This window comes from Oncorhynchus clarkii, chromosome 10, assembly GCF_045791955.1.
Source record: "Oncorhynchus clarkii lewisi isolate Uvic-CL-2024 chromosome 10, UVic_Ocla_1.0, whole genome shotgun sequence".
NCBI classification, from domain to species: domain Eukaryota; kingdom Metazoa; phylum Chordata; class Actinopteri; order Salmoniformes; family Salmonidae; genus Oncorhynchus; species Oncorhynchus clarkii.
The window spans coordinates 68,344,815-68,363,982 of NC_092156.1; the positions used below are offsets into that span (position 1 = coordinate 68,344,815).

Sequence of the window (19,168 nt, forward strand, 5' to 3'; positions counted from 1 at the left end):
CAGGGCGGGGTCGAGACCCAGGGTCTCGAGCTTGATGACGAGTTTGGAGGGTACTACGGTGTTGAATGCTGAGCTGTAGTCGATGAACAGCATTCTCACATAGGTTAGGGCAGTGTGCAGTGTGGTTGCGATTGCGTTGTCTGTGGACCTATTGGGGCGGTAAGCAAATTGGAGTGGGTCTAGGATGTCAGGTAGGGTGGAGGTGATATGGTCCTTGACTAGTCTCTCAAAGCACTTCATGATGACGGAAGTGAGTGCTACGGGGCGATAGTCGTTTAGCTCAGTTACCTTAGCTTTCTTGGGAACAGGAACAATGGTGGCCCTCTTGAAGCATGTGGGAACAGCAGACTGCGATAAGAATTGATTGAATATGTCCGTAAACACACCAGCCAGCTGGTCTGCGCATGCTCTGAGAACGCGGCTGGGGATGTCGTCTGGGTCTGCAGACTTGCGAGGTTTAACACGTTTAAATGTTTTACTCACGTCGGCTGCAGTGAAGGACAGTCCGCCGGTTTTGGTAGCGGGCCGTGTCAGTGGCACTGTATTGTCCTCAAAGCGAGCAAAGAAGCTGTTTAGTCTGTCTGGGAGCAAGACATCCTGGTCTGTGACTGGGCTGGTTTTCTTTTTGTAATCCGTGATTGACTGTAGACCCTGCCGCATACCTCGTGTCTGAGCCGTTGAATTGCGACTCCACTTTGTCTCTATACTGACGCTTAGCTTGTTTGATTGCCTTCCGGAGGGAATAGCTACACTGTTTGTATTCGGTCATGTTTCCGGTCACCTTGCCCGGATTAAAAGCAGTGGTTCGCGCTTTCAGTTTCGCGCGAATATTGCCATCAATCCACGGTTTCTGGTTTGTGAATGTTTTAATAGTTGCTTTGGGTACGACATTGTCGATGCACTTTCTAATGAACTCGCTCACCGAATCAGCGTATTCGTCAATGTTGTTGTTTGAAGCAATGCGGAACATATCCCAGTCCACATGATCGAAGGAATCTTGAAGCGTGGAATCAGATTGGTCTGACCAGCGTTGAACAGACATGAGCGCGGGAGCTTCTTGTTTTAGTTTCTGTCTATAGGCTGGGAGCAACAAAATGGAGTCGTGGTCAGCTTTTCCTAAATAATCTGAAGGTGGTGTCATCACCAATGCTTACCCGTATCAGACACCTTCAGGCATATGATTATTCAGAGTTAATTATAAACTTTTAGTATGCCAGAGTTGATTTTCCCTCTGCCCTTAGAACAAAAAAGTCTAAATGAAGCTCTCCGAGAATCTAAACTTTACCAGCTGAGTATTGATTCTGTGGTCTGGCAGGGAGACGGATGTAATTGTATTGGGCAACTCCAACGAGAGAGTAGAGTAAACATGCTGCCTCTCCCTCCAGGGCAGTAAACATTGACTGAGCATTAGGAGTTATCCAACTAATGTCAATGTCTAGATGAAGTGATTGTTACTCCACTTATTTATGTGCATATAAAGGTGCAACGTTGGCATTAACGTTACATTTTTTAAACTAACATTTTCCTGGTCTGCTTTCAACGTGACTAGGATTTGAGTTGTATGTTGTAATGTATGCAATGACTTTCAATGTGTCTCATTAAGGACATAGAAAATTAACGGTACATCGGTCTAGCTTACCATGTTATGTCTAGCTTGCCGTGTTGTTATTAGGGTGTTGTGTCTAGCTTGCTGTGTTGTTACTAGGGTGTTGTGTCTAGCTTGCCGTGTTGTTACTAGGGTGGTGAGTCTAGCTTGCCGTGTTGTTACTATGGTGGTGCGTCTAGCTTGCCGTGTTGTTACTAGGGTGGTGTGTCTAGCTTGCCGTGTTGTTACTATGGTGTTGTGTCTAGCTTGCCGTGTTGTTATTAGGGTGGTGTGTCTAGCTTGCCGTGTTGTTATTAGGGTGGTGCGTCTAGCTTGCCGTGTTGTTACTAGGGTGGTGTGTCTAGCTTGCCGTGTTGTTACTATGGTGGTGCGTCTAGCTTGCCGTGTTGTTATTAGGGTGGTGCGTCTAGCTTGCCGTGTTGTTACTAGGGTGGTGTGTCTAGCTTGCCGTGTTGTTACTATGGTGGTGCGTCTAGCTTGCCGCGTTGTTACTATGGTGTTGTGTCTAGCTTGCCGCGTTGTTATTAGGGTGGTGCGTCTAGCTTGCCGTGTTGTTACTAGGGTGGTGCGTCTAGCTTGCCGTGTTGTTATTAGGGTGGTGTGTCTAGCTTGCCATGTTGTTATTAGGGTGGTGCGTCTAGCTTGCCGTGTTGTTATTAGGGTGGTGTGTCTAGCTTGCCGTGTTGTTATTAGGGTGGTGTGTCTAGCTTGCCGTGTTGTTATTAGGGTGGTGTGTCTAGCTTGCCGTGTTGTTATTAGGGTGGTGTGTCTAGCTTGCCGTGTTGTTATTAGGGTGGTGTGTCTAGCTTGCCGTGTTGTTATTAGGGTGGTGTGTCTAGCTTGCCGTGTTGTTACTACGGTGGTGTGTCTAGCTTGCCGTGTTGTTACTGTGGTGTTGTGTCTAGCTTGCCGTGTTGTTATTAGGGTGGTGTGTCTAGCTTGCCGTGTTGTTATTAGGGTGGTGTGTCTAGCTTGCCGTGTTGTTATTAGGGTGGTGTGTCTAGCTTGCCGTGTTGTTATTAGGGTGGTGTGTCTAGCTTGCCGTGTTGTTATTAGGGTGGTGTGTCTAGCTTGCCGTGTTGTTATTAGGGTGGTGTGTCTAGCTTACCATGTTGTTACTACGGTGGTGTGTCTAGCTTGCCGTGTTGTTATTAGGGTGGTGTGTCTAGCTTGCCATGTTGTTACTAGGGTGGTGTGTCTAGCTTGCCGTGTTGTTATTAGGGTGGTGTGTCTAGCTTGCCGTGTTGTTATTAGGGTGGTGTGTCTAGCTTGCCGTGTTGTTACTGTGGTGTTGTGTCTAGCTTGCCGTGTTGTTATTAGGGTGGTGTGTCTAGCTTGCCGTGTTGTTACTACGGTGGTGTGTCTAGCTTGCCGTGTTGTTACTGTGGTGTTGTGTCTAGCTTGCCGTGTTGTTATTAGGGTGGTGTGTCTAGCTTGCCGTGTTGTTACTGTGGTGTTGTGTCTAGCTTGCCGTGTTGTTACTACGGTGTTGTGTCTAGCTTGCCGTGTTGTTACTACGGTGGTGTGTCTAGCTTGCCGTGTTGTTACTGTGGTGTTGTGTCTAGCTTGCCGTGTTGTTATTAGGGTGGTGTGTCTAGCTTGCCGTGTTGTTACTATGGTGGTGTGTCTAGCTTGCAGTGTTGTTATTAGGGTGGTGTGTCTAGCTTGCCGTGTTGTTATTAGGGTGGTGTGTCTAGCTTGCCGTGTTGTTATTAGGGTGGTGTGTTGTATTTTGTATGTAGGGATTTTTTTTAATGCAGTACTCACTCAAAAAAGAGACCTGGGTCCAGGGGTGAAAGTAGACTTCATTTCTTACCGGTACGAGACACCTATACTACAAAAATTGCAGGGTAGCCTACTCTGCTGAGACTGACAAACATCAATAAAAACGATGTTGTCTGATCCATCTAATCGGCCTATGGGAAGGGGAGACACAAATACAACCTGAAGGAGGAAATGTTTGTCCAAAAACAACAAAAAAAGTGGTACTGACCCAATGACAAAGACTGTGAACATGCACACTCACCGGGGATATGGCTGATATTCTCGCTACTGTTCACTCAATTAAGTTATGAATTTTCATCACTAAAAGACAGGTGAGTATTTTCATTGTCATCTCTTTACAGCAATAGCCATTTGCTTTCTAAACAGTTTTTCTGCAATTGTATTTTTAAATATTACGATATGCCTGGCTGGGTCTCTCTTCTTCCCAATGATAGTCGCAACTCAACAATCATCTATTTGGTATTTGCCTAAATTGCGGGCCCTTCGACTGTGGGCTATGAGATTTCAAACAATCTACAGGTTTTTTTTTAAAGAAGCTACTTCAAATGTACTTTAGGGAAAGCTTCCCCAGCTTCCCCAGCCTTATGGACACGCATATGCCTTCTAATTGTGGCATAAACACAACCAGTCATGATGTTTTCATCTGATTGTCAAACAATCACTTAACCAAGGCGCTCCTGTAGCCTACCTGCACACATTCGTCCAAACCCCAACAGTGCTCTGTGCACCCGCAATTTGATGAATTGAAAGAGACATCTGTTACAAAAACACCTGTGTGTATTGTAATGACATTCTACCATTGTCATTTGGCCTACACTTGTAGCCTGAATTGATTCATCCACTGTTGTCCATGCGCACCTCGGTTTCGGCCACTCATCTCCATCTTGACAAAATGTAAGTGTTCTCCTCAAACCACAAAGCAATTTGGAGGGTAAACCACCCGGTTTCCAGTCAATTCGAGGCTGACATGCAGCAATGTTAAATAGTGGTGTAGTAGCCTATAGTTTCTGGGCATGTTGTATTACCAGGAGGCCTTACTTTCCCCCAGTCTGGGTCTCAATGTTGCATAAAATATCAAATAAAATGAATAAATCCAGTCTCACCGCAATCTCCTTGAGGTCTTTGTCGTGGAGGGTCTGCAGCGGGTCCAGGAAGTTCTGCTTGACCTCCATGTCGAGAGCGTCCTTCACCTCCCCCAGCTCACGCATGGACTCCCCAGCATCGATCAGAGCCAGGCCTGGAACACACAGGGGCATAATATAACAACATGTACTCCTCCATCTCCTTCAGACAAGTTCAGGAGTTTGCACATCAATGTTTATGAGCGCTAAACTAGCCCGCTCCATTGTTTGTTTGGTCTTATGAGTCGGCAAGGCCGCACAAACAAATCTGTGGGCAGTCTAGCAATCAGCACTATTATAAATAGACAATGGCGGTGATCGAAATCGGTCTGGCCTACTACTAACTAAAACTACATACTGGGTACTAATAGTACTACATACAGTTTAGAACATACTGTTTAGTAGAAAGGTATGCAGTAAGCAACCATTATCATTTCAACATACTACTCATCCATACTGAGAAGGCGTCATCAAATGCGCAATCGCGTTTGTTCCCCGTCATTCGTACATTTTTGTAGAGCGAGTCCCATATTCTGATTATGAGCTGTTGTCAAACATGTTCAAACAAGTGCAAAAAGAGGATTCTCTTCAATAGTGTGCAGCGAATTCTACTTGATGAAAAAACTACACGAGTATAACATCCTGGCATTTAAAACATACAACATTTTAGAAATGTCACATCCTATACAACGTTATATTTCCCTATACCCAAAAACCTACTATTTAGAAGGCAAGTACGGATATTCTGACACGGCCATAGTGACTTACCAAAGTTGGACTCTTCCCCGAGCTCCCTGCCAAACTTCTGCATGGACTCTCCCAGGACGGTCTCGGTCTGGATGTAGCCCAGACCCTTCTCCTGGCCACGCATCTTAGACATGGAGTTGATCATGGTCATCTTGGCTCTGGAGGCTGTACACGCAAACAATTCATTCATGAATCACTCAATCAATTAAATCAAATCAAACTTGCCGTACAAGTTTACTTTTTAAACATGTGCTTGATTATGGTGTACTGTCATGCGTATAATTTATTCAATTAAATAAAAATCTATCAAAAAGGGTTGACCAAAACACAGTGCATTTATTGTCAGCAGGGTCCATAGGGCTCAGGTCAAATGTAGTGCACTATATAGGGGATAGGGTGCCATTTGAGACCAACCATGGCACGTGTCTCTCACCTGGGTTGGGCTGCAGATACTCAGTGGTCTTGGTCATAATGTCCATCACCGCCCTACTGGTGGTGTCCACCTTCTACAACCCACACAGAGAGAGAGAGATATATTTTTTTTATTTAAAAAAGGAGAGAGAGATTATGACAAAGACAGAAAAGAGAGGGGGGGTGAGAGGGAAGAAAGAGATTAAGACAGAAAAGAGAGAGAGAGGTGAGGGAGGAGGAGAGAAGCAGGAGATTGAGGCAGAAAGACAGAAGAGAAAGCTGGGGTGTAGGGGAGGAAGAGAGAAGGAGAAAAGATGGAGAGAACGAGAGAACACAGAAGGAGGAGGAAGGCTTTGGTTCCTGTAGTATGGAGCGAGAGATAACACGCCTGGACAGAACATGAAGGGGCTTTACTCTGATGTGTGGAGGGAGAGACAACATGCCTGGACAGAACATGAAGGGACTGTACTCTGTAGTGTGGAGGTGGAGGGAGAGACAACATGCCTGGACAGAACATGAAGGGGCTTTACTCTGTAGTGTGGAGGTGGAGGGAGAGACAACATGCCTGGACAGAACATGGGGGGACTGTACTCTGATGTGGAGGGAGAGACAACATGCCTGGACAGAACATGAAGGGACTGTACTCTGTAGTGTGGAGGGAGAGACTACATGCCTGGACAGAACATGAAGGGACTGTACTCTGTAGTGTGGAGGTGGTGGGAGAGATAACATGCCTGGACAGAACATGAAGGGACTGTACTCTGTAGTGTGGAGGTGGAGGGAGAGACAACATGCCTGGACAGAACATGAAGGGACTGTACTCTGTAGTGTAGAGGTGGAGGGAGAGATAACATGCCTGGACAGAACATGAAGGGACTGTACTCTGATGTGGAGGGAGAGACAACATGCCTGGACAGAACATGAAGGGACTGTACTCTGTAGTGTGGAGGTGGAGGGAGAGACTACATGCCTGGACAGAACATGAAGGGACTGTACTCTGATGTGGAGGGAGAGACAACATGCCTGGACAGAACATGAAGGGACTGTACTCTGTAGTGTGGAGGTGGAGGGGGAGACAACATGCCCGGACAGAACATGAAGGGACTGTACTCTGAGTGTGGAGGTGGAGGGAGACAACATGCCTGGACAGAACATGAAGGGACTGTACTCTGTAGTGTGGAGAGGTGCCTGGACAGAACATGAAGGGACTGTACTCTGATGTGGAACATGCCTGGACAGAACATGAAGGGACTGTACTCTGTAGTGTGGAGGTGGAGGGAGAGACAACATGCCTGGACAGAACATGAAGGGACTGTACTCTGTAGTGTGGAGGTGGAGGGAGAGACAACATGCCTGGACAGAACATGAAGGGACTGTACTCTGTAGTGTGGAGGTGGAGGGGGAGACAACATGCCTGGACAGAACATGAAGGGACTGTACTCTGTAGTGTGGAGGTGGAGGGAGAGACAACATGCCTGGACAGAACATGAAGGGACTGTACTCTGTAGTGTGGAGGGAGAGACAACATGCCTGGACAGAACATGAAGGGACTGTACTCTGTAGTGTGTAGGTGGAGGGAGAGACAACATGCCTGGACAGAACATGAAGGGACTTTACTCTGTAGTGTGGAGGTGGAGGGGGAGACTACACACAAAGCTGACAGCTGGTGAAGATTGCTTTTGTGTTCCCACTTGATGCTGGTCAGATATGCCAGCTCTCTGCCTTCTTCAACACAGACCTCACACTACTATTCGCCAGAGCCCTATATTTAAAAACATGGCTCCGCTATACACTCCTCAGCCTCCCCAGCTGTCTAGAATAAGACACTACAGAATGATGGTTTTGGCTTGGTCTCTCCCCAATCACAACGCACGCACACTTCATTTTCCCACTTTCTAGAATTTTTCCAAGGCATTTAAATTGAGATAAATGTCTCTCTTTTATTGAAAAAAAGTAAATGTGCAGTGCACCGCACAAGGTAATACAACAGGACTATGGGAGTGGTGAGGATATAGTTTCTAACACAAATGAACAAGGCTTGGGAGAATGGGCTCATTCATGACAACATTGTAATATTGAAGAAGAAAGAGGATTCTTAGAGAAATAGAAAGAGGATTCTTAGAGAAATAGAAAGAGGATTCTTAGAGAAATATTCTTAGAGAAATAGAGAGGATTCTTAGAGAAATATTCTTAGAGAAATAGAGAGGATTCTTAGAGAAATAGGAGAGGATTCTTAGAGAAATAGAAAGAGAGGATTCTTAGAGAAATAGAAAGAGAGGATTCTTAGAGAAATAGAAAGAGGATTCTTAGAGAAATAGAAAGAGAGAATTCTTGCCTTCTCCATTTCAGTGAAGTCATCATCATGTTTAGTCCCCTCTGCTCCCCCAACCTTCTCACTCACCCTCTGCAAGAAGACACAAAAACATGTCAAGGTTAATATAATTTAAAAACTTTCTGCACCTCAAGAAAGACGATAGGTGAATGTAACAAAGATGGAATCAAATGTCAAAGATACCAAAACCAGAATATACGGCAAATTCATTAGTATTTCAGTCAATATAGCTTCCATGTTGGACACTGAAATGGAAAACTCCCCAGGGTGTACAATTCAATTCACAACTAATGTAATTATTAATCAAGTCTTTCTATTCAAGTAGCTGGACAAAAGCACATTCATTTCATTTTCAGCTACCTTTGTATACAGCCAGTCTCTCAAAACATGCAGTGAATAAATTCCAGACATTGAACTATTTGAACAGAAATCGTTCTCCTAGCTACAGTTATTTACCCTCCTGGTTACCCCCCTCCTGTTGTTTTGTGTTGCGTCTATATGAGCCAGTGTCTTGCATGTTGTTGCTGTCTCATGTCTGCTCTGTCATCAGTGTACACTAACACTAAGGTTGTGACCTCTGTTCATATTCTAATTAAAATTACACCACAAAGAGAAACATATCAGATTAACCTTGTCAGTTTACAGTTCCACACACACACACGAAAAATACCATCTCGTTAGAGGAGCGGTCTTATTCAAGGCTTTGTGATATAAAGTCAGTCACCACAACCACAGCCTGTGACATAACCTGGTTCCCAGGAGGCCTACAATCTGACACATCCAGGCCAGACGAGCAGCTCACAGAGGGCAGGATGAGAGATGAGAGGGAATTAAGGAGAAGTCAATTTTGTGACTGAAGGATCAATTGCTGTGAGCAAGCTTGTTTAGGGAGAGTGGGAATTTGCAGTGCTCCTACGAGACTATCATACCAGATGGAAAATGACTAACAAGATAGAAAGATTACTAGAGAGAGACGGTGATATGACTTGTATTAAGTAAGGAACTAATTCATTGTAGGCACAAGGGCCCTACTCATGATGAGATGGTGAAAACGACACTAAATTCCTCCTGCTATGCAGAGAACACGCACAGAGACAGAGGAAGTGAGGAAAGACCTTCTCCTGTCATCAGTTTCTGCTTAACATCACTCAGAAATCTTTAAGTCCTCCGTGAAACAGTTGCCAGTTGTTGCCATGGAGACAGGCATCTGCCTGGTTCGGCTCGTTGGCTATGTGTCTCCTGCACCCAAATCTCTCCCCCTTCCCCACTCCTTCCCCCACTCCCGTTTCCTCTCCCCCTTCCCCACTCCTTCCCCCACTCCCGTTTCCTCTCCCCCTTCCCCCACTCCCGTTTCCTCTCCCCCTTCCCCCACTCCCGTTTCCTCTCCCCCTTCCCCCACTCCCGTTTCCTCTCCCCCTTCCCCCACTCCCGTTTCCTCTCCCCCTTCCCCACTCCCGTTTCCTCTCCCCCTTCCCCACTCCCGTTTCCTCTCCCCCTTCCGTCTCCACTCCCCCTTCCCCACTCCTTCCCCCACTCCTGTCTCCTCTCCCCCTTCCCCACTCCTTCCCCCACTCCTGTTTCCTCTCCCCCTTCCCCACTCCTTCCCCCACTTCAGTTCCCTCTCCCGCTGCTACTTCCTGGAATACCAGACACATCCACAACGATCAAAGGCCAAACCCAGGAGAGACAGGGAGGGAGGAAGAGAGAGAGAGCGCCTCTGACTCTTTCGCAGTGCGGTTGTGTCATCATCTCCGGATAGAGGACAGTGATGCTGACAGTGATGCCAGCCCAGTGACGCTGTGAGTCCTAAAATGGAGGTCAATGATATGTAATAATATGCGGCAGTGTGTCACATCACGGAGGCTGAGAGCAGGGTACAGACAGGGCGGGCATCAGAACATTAAGCCCTCCATAACAGGGCATTTGTGTGTGGGTGTGTGTGTGTGTGTGTGTGTGTGTATGCGTCAGGCCAGACAGACATCATGTACCAATCTCATATTTCATTACTACAAGGACAATCCTACAACACGATTCACAGAACATCACCAATTCAATCATGGTCAGAACAACATTGGCCGACCCTTGTCAGACATTTTGCAAATCTATTGGAGTTTAGGGCTTTTAAGATAGAAAAGTTGATTTCGGCAGAGAGCGAGAGCGAGAAAGGAGAGAAAGTGAGAGACAGAGAGCGAGAGAGACGCCACTTGCATTTCTCCACAGGACTATAAATAGGTGAAGTAACTCTGTATCTTAATGCATTCCTCCTTAACTACGTCATGTACCGTATTGAGAGGTATCACAAGACGGGATACAGATATGGTGTGTGTATAGATTGTCTGCCACCCCAGTGCTGTGACTACCCATGACTGCACATTGCAGCCTTCATCGCTTCCCCTGCTGGACACACACACAAAAAAGCAGATAATCAAATGTTCCCCTCGATAGAAACATCCCGTTGATTGAAATATCAGTTAAGCACACATTGGGAGCACACATTGGGAGCACACATTGACAGATGGTTAATGGAGATCGGCATACAACGTCGGTGTGTGTCCAAACCCAACTCATGAAGTGTTTATGAATAAGATGCAGGGGAGAGGAGACACAGAAAATGGAGCATAGCTTTAGCTAACAGTGACTGGCACAATAGGGGCTCTGCCCGGCAAAGCAGGAAGTCTGGCCGTTAGAACCTAATTAGATGAAAAGCGACTAAATCACGCAGAACCAATGAGGACCCATTGCTTCTCTAAGGAGACACAGTAATGTTTCTATGTCAGTGGGCTGGAGAAACGGTGTATACTGTCTGCTTGTGTCCCCGTCACTGCAACACTTTCCTGATCTACACTGTAGAATGGAGTGTCTGCTGCAGGACAGAGCCAAAATGGAGGATGGTGTGCAAGTGGCCCTGACCCAAGATAGCACTTGGCAAGGATAGGGGACGGCTGGAGTGCCCCTGAGAGCAGAGATGAATGAGAGAGAGAGAGAGAGAGAGAGAGAGGGAGAGTGAGAGGAAGAGAAAGACAGGGGATAATTAGAGAGATGGGAGAAAGAGGGAGAGACAAAACAAAAATAGGTAGTGTTATCAGTACTAAGAGATCCAGAGGTGGAGAACAGAGAAAAAAGAGGAACAGAGAATTAGAGGAAATGAAAACGCATGTTGGGGTGAGGGACATACAGTAAGAACACCAGGAAATGGAATGAAGTGGAGCTGGTCGACGCAGATTTGAAACATCTGATTTTAAACCTACATCTAACCTTAACGCACTGCTAACCCTAAATTAAGACTAAAAAACATTTATTGTTTTCAGGAATTTTTACAATATAGACAATTTTGACATTGCAGCTGGCCTATCTGAGGGGAAATCGGTCAGTTCTACCTCCTGGACAAGATCATGACAGTAAACGCGACAAAAGCCTGAAATGAACACGAGAGCCAATGACTTAATGCTGTCAGTTATGCGAAGTGGCCTTGAAGCAGTCACCTGGAGATGCAAGCAGTGACGTCACTAGTGACTGTAGTGTTGTGGACAGGACTTCACACAGTGAGCACACAGAATAGGTAAAAGTACACACAACTGACTCACAGCACCCCAGGGCATAGCAGCATGACATACTGTAGAATAGCTTCCACAGGAATCTCTGGGCATTGTTGTTCTCAACGGAGTTCAAGATGCACAATATTCACCTGGAGGGTGAATCCTAACATCCACTTCAGTATATATATTTTTACTTCGTCGCCCATTGATCTCAATGCATGACTAAGTGAAAGAGGAAGTTAAGATTTACCCCGATATTTATAGAAACTCTGCCAAGTCAAGTATGTTTGGTTCAATGGAGGACACCTCGGCTCATATGTCACCTGATATATCCTCCCCATTCGTGTTACATCATCACTGTGGGTCAAACAGACTGGCATGACTTTGTTTACCTTCTGACCAGGGCAGGGACATCCAATGCTTAATTAGATGAGTGTCCAGATTCTCAGACACCGCCTAGTCCTAGACTAAAAAGCTACAATATTTCAATTGAGAGTTTCCATTGAAAATGCTTTTTAGTCCAGGCTTACTGTGTGTCCGAGAAACTAGCCCCTAGGGGTGCATCTCCATCGTCTAAAGTTGCTTCCTCTCCCTCACCTGTATTGATCTGACAACACAGGCACGGCAGACGCCACATAGGAATGGGTGCTTCTGGGAATTTATTTACACCAGTCCAATTCTGTAACATCAGCTGCAGATGGAGAAAAGGAGAATTTTCATTCACTTGATTCACCTACATGAATGAAATGGATTTGATTCCAGATTGCAGTTGATGAATATGGTACTGGGTAGTGTGTAGGCCCTACTATGCTGTTGGGGATATATTGTACTGTTCTCATAGTCACTCACTGCTGTAGATCTTGGGACAGCTGCACTGTACTGTACCACATGAGTGAGCACCCACAGTAATGTAAATCACTGAAAGCTCAGGGACAAACCCATATCAATACATCTCCCGTCACAAATAAGTAAAACCCCTTTCTCCTCAACAGTCCATTTCATCTGACTGTGCGCTCAGGTGGTGAAAGGCAGGGAGGTTGTTTTTCTAGCAGGGATTTTTAGTTGAAGCTCCATTCTGGGCTTTGGGTTCTTCAGAGTTAATAAATGATGGTTGAATGAATGAAGTAGAATTATTATTATGATTCGTTCATATGAATTGCTGCTTTTCTTAACGTGAAAGAGAGATGTCAAACTCACTGTGACTTACCTGGTTAAAAAAAGGTTGAAAAAACAATATGAAGAATGGTTATATACAACAAGCGGTTATAACCTAAACAATTAAAGAGTATTTACCTGAATGTCAGCACCAGAAAGCACCATTAGTCTACTAGAGGTTAGAGGGACTCATTCCCCCCCCCAATAAACTAAACGCCTCGGAGGCTCAAAACAGCCGATAGTAATTAGCCCACAGAGTGGTGACATGCCCCCTCCTGTGACCTTTATAACTGTCACCCGCTCCAATGGGTGACAGAGTGAGGGAGGGAGGGACCTTTCCTTCAGGCATCAACACCCTTTTCCCTACACCACCCTCCATCTTTTTCCCTACACCACCCTCGCTTTCTTTTCAAGGTGAAACAACATTCCAACGACAAAATCCCATTTAGTCGTTTCACAAGAGTGTTTTCTTCAACAAAGCTCAGGGCCAGATGTTAATCCAACACGCTTGTGTCTTTCTCCGAGAAATGACGCGCTCTCATTTAAAACTATACTGATACAATAGACCCAGAAGATCCTTTGTTTCATTTTAAAAGAGTCTTTGAGACCCTTCGTGTAATGAAAAGCGCTATATAAATTAAACATATGATTCTGATTATTATTAACACCCAAAGAAACCAAAACAACTGTTAACCCCTCCAGAGTGGATCAAGCTCCATTGTTCCACTGTGTGAATTAAATAACAGATGAGAGAGAGACAGAGAGAGAGACAGAGAGAGAGAGAGAGACAGAGAGAGAGACAGAGAGAGAGAGAGAGAGAGACAGAGAGAGAGAGAGAGAGAGAGAGACAGAGAGAGAGACAGACAGAGACAGAGACAGAGAGAGAGACAGAGAGAGAGAGAGAGAGAGACAGAGACAGAGAGAGAGACAGACAGAGACAGAGACAGAGAGAGAGACAGAGAGAGAGAGAGACAGAGAGAGAGACAGAGAGACAGAGACAGAGAGACAGAGACAGAGAGAGAGACAGACAGAGACAGAGACAGAGAGAGAGAGACAGAGAGAGCACTCAGCCAATTTATTCTACTGTGTGCCCACTGAGACGGTCTCCCTTCTGCAGCGCTCCAGCACATTCACTTCCTCCTCTATAAATACACACCCAGACAGTCAGATTACTAGAAAGGCTGCTGGCCTGGCCACCATGTGAGAGTGTTAAGCTCAGGGCCCAGTGTCCTGCATATAAGTCCATCAATAGGTGTGGCAAGACAAACGTCCTGGATGAAATCCTCATACACAGTAAGATCTTAAGAGAGGAGAGGATGCTTGGTGTGTGCTCTCACACTACCAGTCAATCTAACAGCAGTGGTGGAAGCTACCCTTAACCACAGATCTAGGATCAGATTCCCTACTCCCAATTCTAACCATTACACACTAACCAATTGTTAGGTTCTGAACAAGTAGAGTAAAAAATCACGGACGACTAGAAAAAGCTCAAAGCAAGTTTATTCAAGCCACTGGGTGCTTCAGCTGCAAACACAACATACAAGTCACACACATCTTTCTACCTCCCTACTAGGAGTCGTCATCTCCTTGTATGACTAAGATAGACACTCCTGTTGTTGTTAGGCAGAAACGCAGTAGGTTCCTCTTACTGATATTGTCATGGCCCTGCTTAAGTCTAGGACCCTCATGGGTGTGGAAGTGTGTGTGAGAGAGAGAGACAGGACGGTAATCAGATGTTCTTCTAGTTCCTCTTTACCCCTTTTGTACATGTAAAGTAATTACTAAGTTCTGGTAACATGAATAAGTATATTTCAAGCTGGAATCCAACACTACCCACAGATCTAGGATCAGATTCCCTACTCCCAATAATCAACCTTAACCATTAGACACTAACCTACCCACAGATCTAGGATCAGATTCCCTACTCCCAATAATCAACCTTAACCATTAGACACTAACCTACCCACAGATCTAGGATCAGATTCCCTACTCCCAATAATCAACCTTAACCTGCCCATAGACATTCCACATGTATGGACAGTATGAAGATGTGTAGATATATCACTGAATGTAGGATATGGTGTGTGTGTGTGTGTGTGTGTGTGTCTATTATCTAATTGGAATATGTGGTGTAATTACTTTGGCTCGTGCTCTGGGAAGCAGCTCTGCCTGAAATAACCTCCTCTCCTATTTTTCCACTCTCTCTCTCCCCATTGGTGTAAATCTCTGGGCAGGGTGACATGGATCAATGACAATCCTCAAAGATAGCCCCCACTGTACCCAAACTCCCTCTAGCCATCCATCCATCCCCTCTGTCCTCTCAGCAGTGTTCCAAAATAACACGCTACGCATCATTAGTGGGTGTTACTGTGCTATACAACATTAGCTTTAGCGCTAGGTAGCATCAGGGCCGGCAGCGTCACATGGAGCTCCATGTGAGCCACACATGGAGAGGCCACTGCTGCTGCTCCACACTCCCTTCCATCTCTCCTCCCCTCTCCTCTTCTTCCTCCCTCCATCCATCCCAGCAGATCCTCTCCTCCCTGGTTCTAATCCGGCCTGGGCACATTGAGGCCCCTGCTTTAAATACGTGTGTCAGTGGGCAGGGATTAAAAACTACAGTAGGCCAGATTAGGAGGTTATAAAGAGACTGGAGCGTCCCGGCCAGCAGCTGGGCTGGACACAGACCTAACTGTCACTTCCTCTCAGATTTACTACTCCTTTTCATCCCTCCTCCCTTTGTGGGGGAGAATAGAGGGGGAAGGGGATCTCCCGATGTGCAATCATGGAGTAGGAGGAGGTTATTCCTCCCTTCCTCTGACTACTGTCTCATTCCACTGTCGAGCAGCATAAGCTTCAAAATATTTCCCTCTTTCCTCCCGCTCTCCCTCAGTCTCTCCTAGTCCCTCTCTACCCCACGCTCGCTCTCTCCCTCAGTCTCTCCTAGTCCCTCTCTACCCCACGCTCGCTCTCTCCCTCAGTCTCTCCTAGTCCCTCTCTACCCCACGCTCGCTCTCTCCCTCAGTCACTCGCTCTCTGTCCAGACGGTTGAGAGGGAGGGTGGATGGGGAGATGGGTGAGGGGTATGTGACTTTGCCAAATGTTGTGGTTAGGAAAACACTTGCGTAACAATGCCCAGAAGAGCTTTCTTTCCTTCTCTCCCTCCCTCTCTCCCTCCACCTCCGTCTCTCCCAGTCCCCCCCCCCCCCACTGTATCTGTCTCTGTCCCTTTCCCTCTCCCTCCCTCTGACTCCTCCCTCACTTACTCCCTTCTCTCCCTCACTCTCGCTCGCTCTCTCCTTCTCCCCCCCAAAGTCCTTGGGGGTCTGTGTGTCCTCATCAACACTTTGGTGGGGAGAGCAGGCAGCTCTCTTCTCATGCTACGATTCAGCTCTCCTCTCTGCTGGACCGGACGGCACTGTGACTCAGCAGAAACCAAAGTACATTAATTTAGGATGCGTCCCAAATGGCACCCTATTCCCTATGGGCTCTGGTCAAAAGTAGTGCACTATAGAAGTGAATAGGGTGTCAGTTTGGATGCACACTTAGACGCGTGTCAAGAATCTACTAACACAGATATATACTGAATCGAGACAAGCAATTACAATTTAAACAAGAGCTTCATCTAAATTTAGACTGATATTACTGCAATTTCAACGCAGCGGAACAACAAATCTATACCCTCATTGTCTTTCCTTCGTTTCGACCACAGACGCTCTCGCTCCAGGAAAATCATGATTGTGGTGATCCTCAAATCCCGAAGAGCACATGGGTGGTGGTCGGCCCACTCTTCCGCTTTACAGTACTAATGATTCCAATAGCAGCAGAGACAACACAGCGGCATTGAAAGCCTGTGACGTGGACAAGACCACAGAGACAACGGATCAACACCCATCAACAGCCTCCCACTCGATGGATGACATCATCTAAGGCTGCATCCTTAATGGCACCATATATGGTGTAGTACTGTTGACCAGGGAACATAGGATCCAGGCCAAAAGTAGTACACTATATAGGGAACAGGGTGTCATTTAAGTCAGCCTACAAAAACAAGTCTTCAGCCGCTAGAGTCTAAATCCCTAATCCCAAGACAAACCTTGATTTACCTCTCGGTAAAGCAGTGCCTTCCAGCACAGGAGTAGAGCATCAGTCTTTCTATAGATCTGAGTGAGAGAGACTCCATTCATAATGTTGAATGGAGCATCCACACAGAGGAGGTCAAGCCTCATGTCCAAACCCATGTCTGGGCCTCAGGCTTTGGCAGGCTGTGCTGCGTCACCAACCCGTGTGTGTGTGTGTGTGTTGTGTTGTGTTGTGTATAGGGCCCCTGGCTGCTCTAATCTGATCTGTAAGCCTTTGCATGGCTCTTACGTAACAGTGGGAGGATGAGTCGGCGCGCGAGGCGAGATGTGTCCATTCCTCCCCATCCATGTGCTGCTGGAGAGACAGGGGAGGGAAAGAGCACCAGCTGGCGCTGTTCGTGTGTGCGTTTGAGTACAAAAGAGATTGTGCTTTTGTACTCATAAGTGTGCAAATGTGCGTGAGTGATGACAGTACACAGACTGAGAATGTCTATGCTGTGTGCATGTCAAGGTGAGTCATGCGAGTGAGATGGATTCATTCTTATTACATTTGTGATTTCATGCTTTTGACTATGATTTGTGTACTTGTTTGACATTTTTGCTGCACTGCTAAGAGCTGGTAACACAAGCACATCGCTGCACCCACTATGACATCTGCTAAACTGTTTGATTTGATTGTGTGTGTGTGTGTGTGTAATCTAGAGGACGAATCCAGACGTAAGAACTACCTTCATTCTCATCCCCCTATCAGAGAGAGAGAGAATTCTAATCCTGCATGCATGAGACTCGTGGCGCAGCTCATAACCCATGATGCTTTGTGAGGAATCACACGATAACTTCGACCTCATTCCTCTGGGGTCATAGTGTATGTCTCTCGCCTGACCTTCCTGCACAATAAACACTGCATCTACTATTAGTGTACACTGACTACTGTACCACTGTGGTATTATTTACCTTACAGTGGACTAACCATAAACTTGATCACAGGTGATTAACAGTGGATGACACTACCCTGGCATGCAACAAGACATTGACATGGTCTATCATTGCTGTACTCGTGTCATTCAATCAGCTAGCAATGTATTCACAATAAAATGAATTGATCAAATTTACATAAAAAACGGATGCCGATAAATTATCACGACACCTTTCCTCAATGTCATTTCCTTCATAACCAGGTATTACTAACTGGACTGTCTAAATAGAGGACATTGTAATAACAGGCTGTATATTAGATATCTACAGTGGCAAGAAAAAGTATGTGAACCCTTTGGGATTACCTGGATTTCTGCATAAAGTGGTCATACAAAAAGACACAACAAAAGACAAACACAGTGTGCTTAAACTAATAACACACACATGATTGTATTTTCTTGTCTATGTTGAATACCATTTAAACATTCACAGGGTAGGTTGGAAAAAGTATGTGAACCCCTAGACTAATGACTTCTCCGAAAGCTAACCTGGAGTCAGGAGTCAGCTAACCTGGAGTCAGGAGTCAGCTAGCCTGGAGTCAGGAGTCAGCTAGCCTGGAGTCAGGAGTCAGCTAACCTGGAGTCAGGAGTCAGCTAACCTGGAGTCAGCTAACCTGGAGTCAGCTAACCTGGAGTCAGCTAACCTGGAGTCAGGAGTCAGCTAACCTGGAGTCCATTCAATGAGACGAGATTGGAGATGTTATTTAGAGCTCTATAAAAAACACTCACTAAATGTCAGTTTGCTATTCACAGAGGCATCGCCTTATGTGAACCACGCCTCAAACAAAAGAGATCTCAGAAGATTAAGAATTGTTAACTTGCATAAAGCTGGAAAGGGTTACAAAAGTATCTCTAAAAGCCTTGATGTTCATCAGTCCACAGTAAGACAAATTGTCTATAAATGAAAAAAGTTCAACACCGTTGCTACTCTCCCTAGGAGCTGTCATCCTGCAAAGATGACTGCAAGAGCACAGTGCAGAATGCTCAATGAGGTTAAGAAGAATCCTAGTGTCAGCTAAAGACTTACAGAAATCTCTGGAACACGCTAACATCTCTATTGACGAGTCTACGATACATAAAACACTAAACAAGAATGGTGTTCATGGGAGGACACCACGGAAGAAGACACTGCTGTACAAAAAAAACATTGCTGCACGTCTGAAGTTCGCAAAAGATCCCCTGGATGTTCCACAGCGCTACTGGCAAAATATTCTGTGGAGATGAAACTAAGTTGAGTTGTTTGGAAGGAACACACACCTATGTGTGGAGAAAAAAGGCCCAGCACACCAACATCAAAACCTCATCCAACTGTAAAGTATGGTGGAGGGAGCACCATGGTTTGGGGCTGCTTTGCTGCCTCATGGCCTGGACAGCTTGCTATCGTTGGCAGAAAAATGAATTCCCAACTTTATCAAGACA

General features: G+C 45.8%; 1 protein-coding gene across 4 annotated transcripts in view; it reads right to left on the reverse strand.

Moving 5' to 3' along the window:
• Positions 1-19,168, reverse strand: part of LOC139419058 (SH3 domain containing GRB2 like 2a, endophilin A1) — a 54,946-nt gene that overhangs the window by 11,729 nt on the left and 24,049 nt on the right. For all 4 annotated transcript variants that reach the window (XM_071168945.1, XM_071168944.1, XM_071168943.1 and 1 more), the window contains exons 2-5: positions 8,006-8,074; positions 5,693-5,765; positions 5,281-5,424; positions 4,495-4,628 (exon numbers count right to left, since the gene is read on the reverse strand). In XM_071168945.1, coding sequence (XP_071025046.1) covers positions 4,495-4,628; positions 5,281-5,424; positions 5,693-5,765; positions 8,006-8,074 — 420 coding nt within the window. The remainder of the gene's footprint in view (positions 1-4,494; positions 4,629-5,280; positions 5,425-5,692; positions 5,766-8,005; positions 8,075-19,168) is intronic.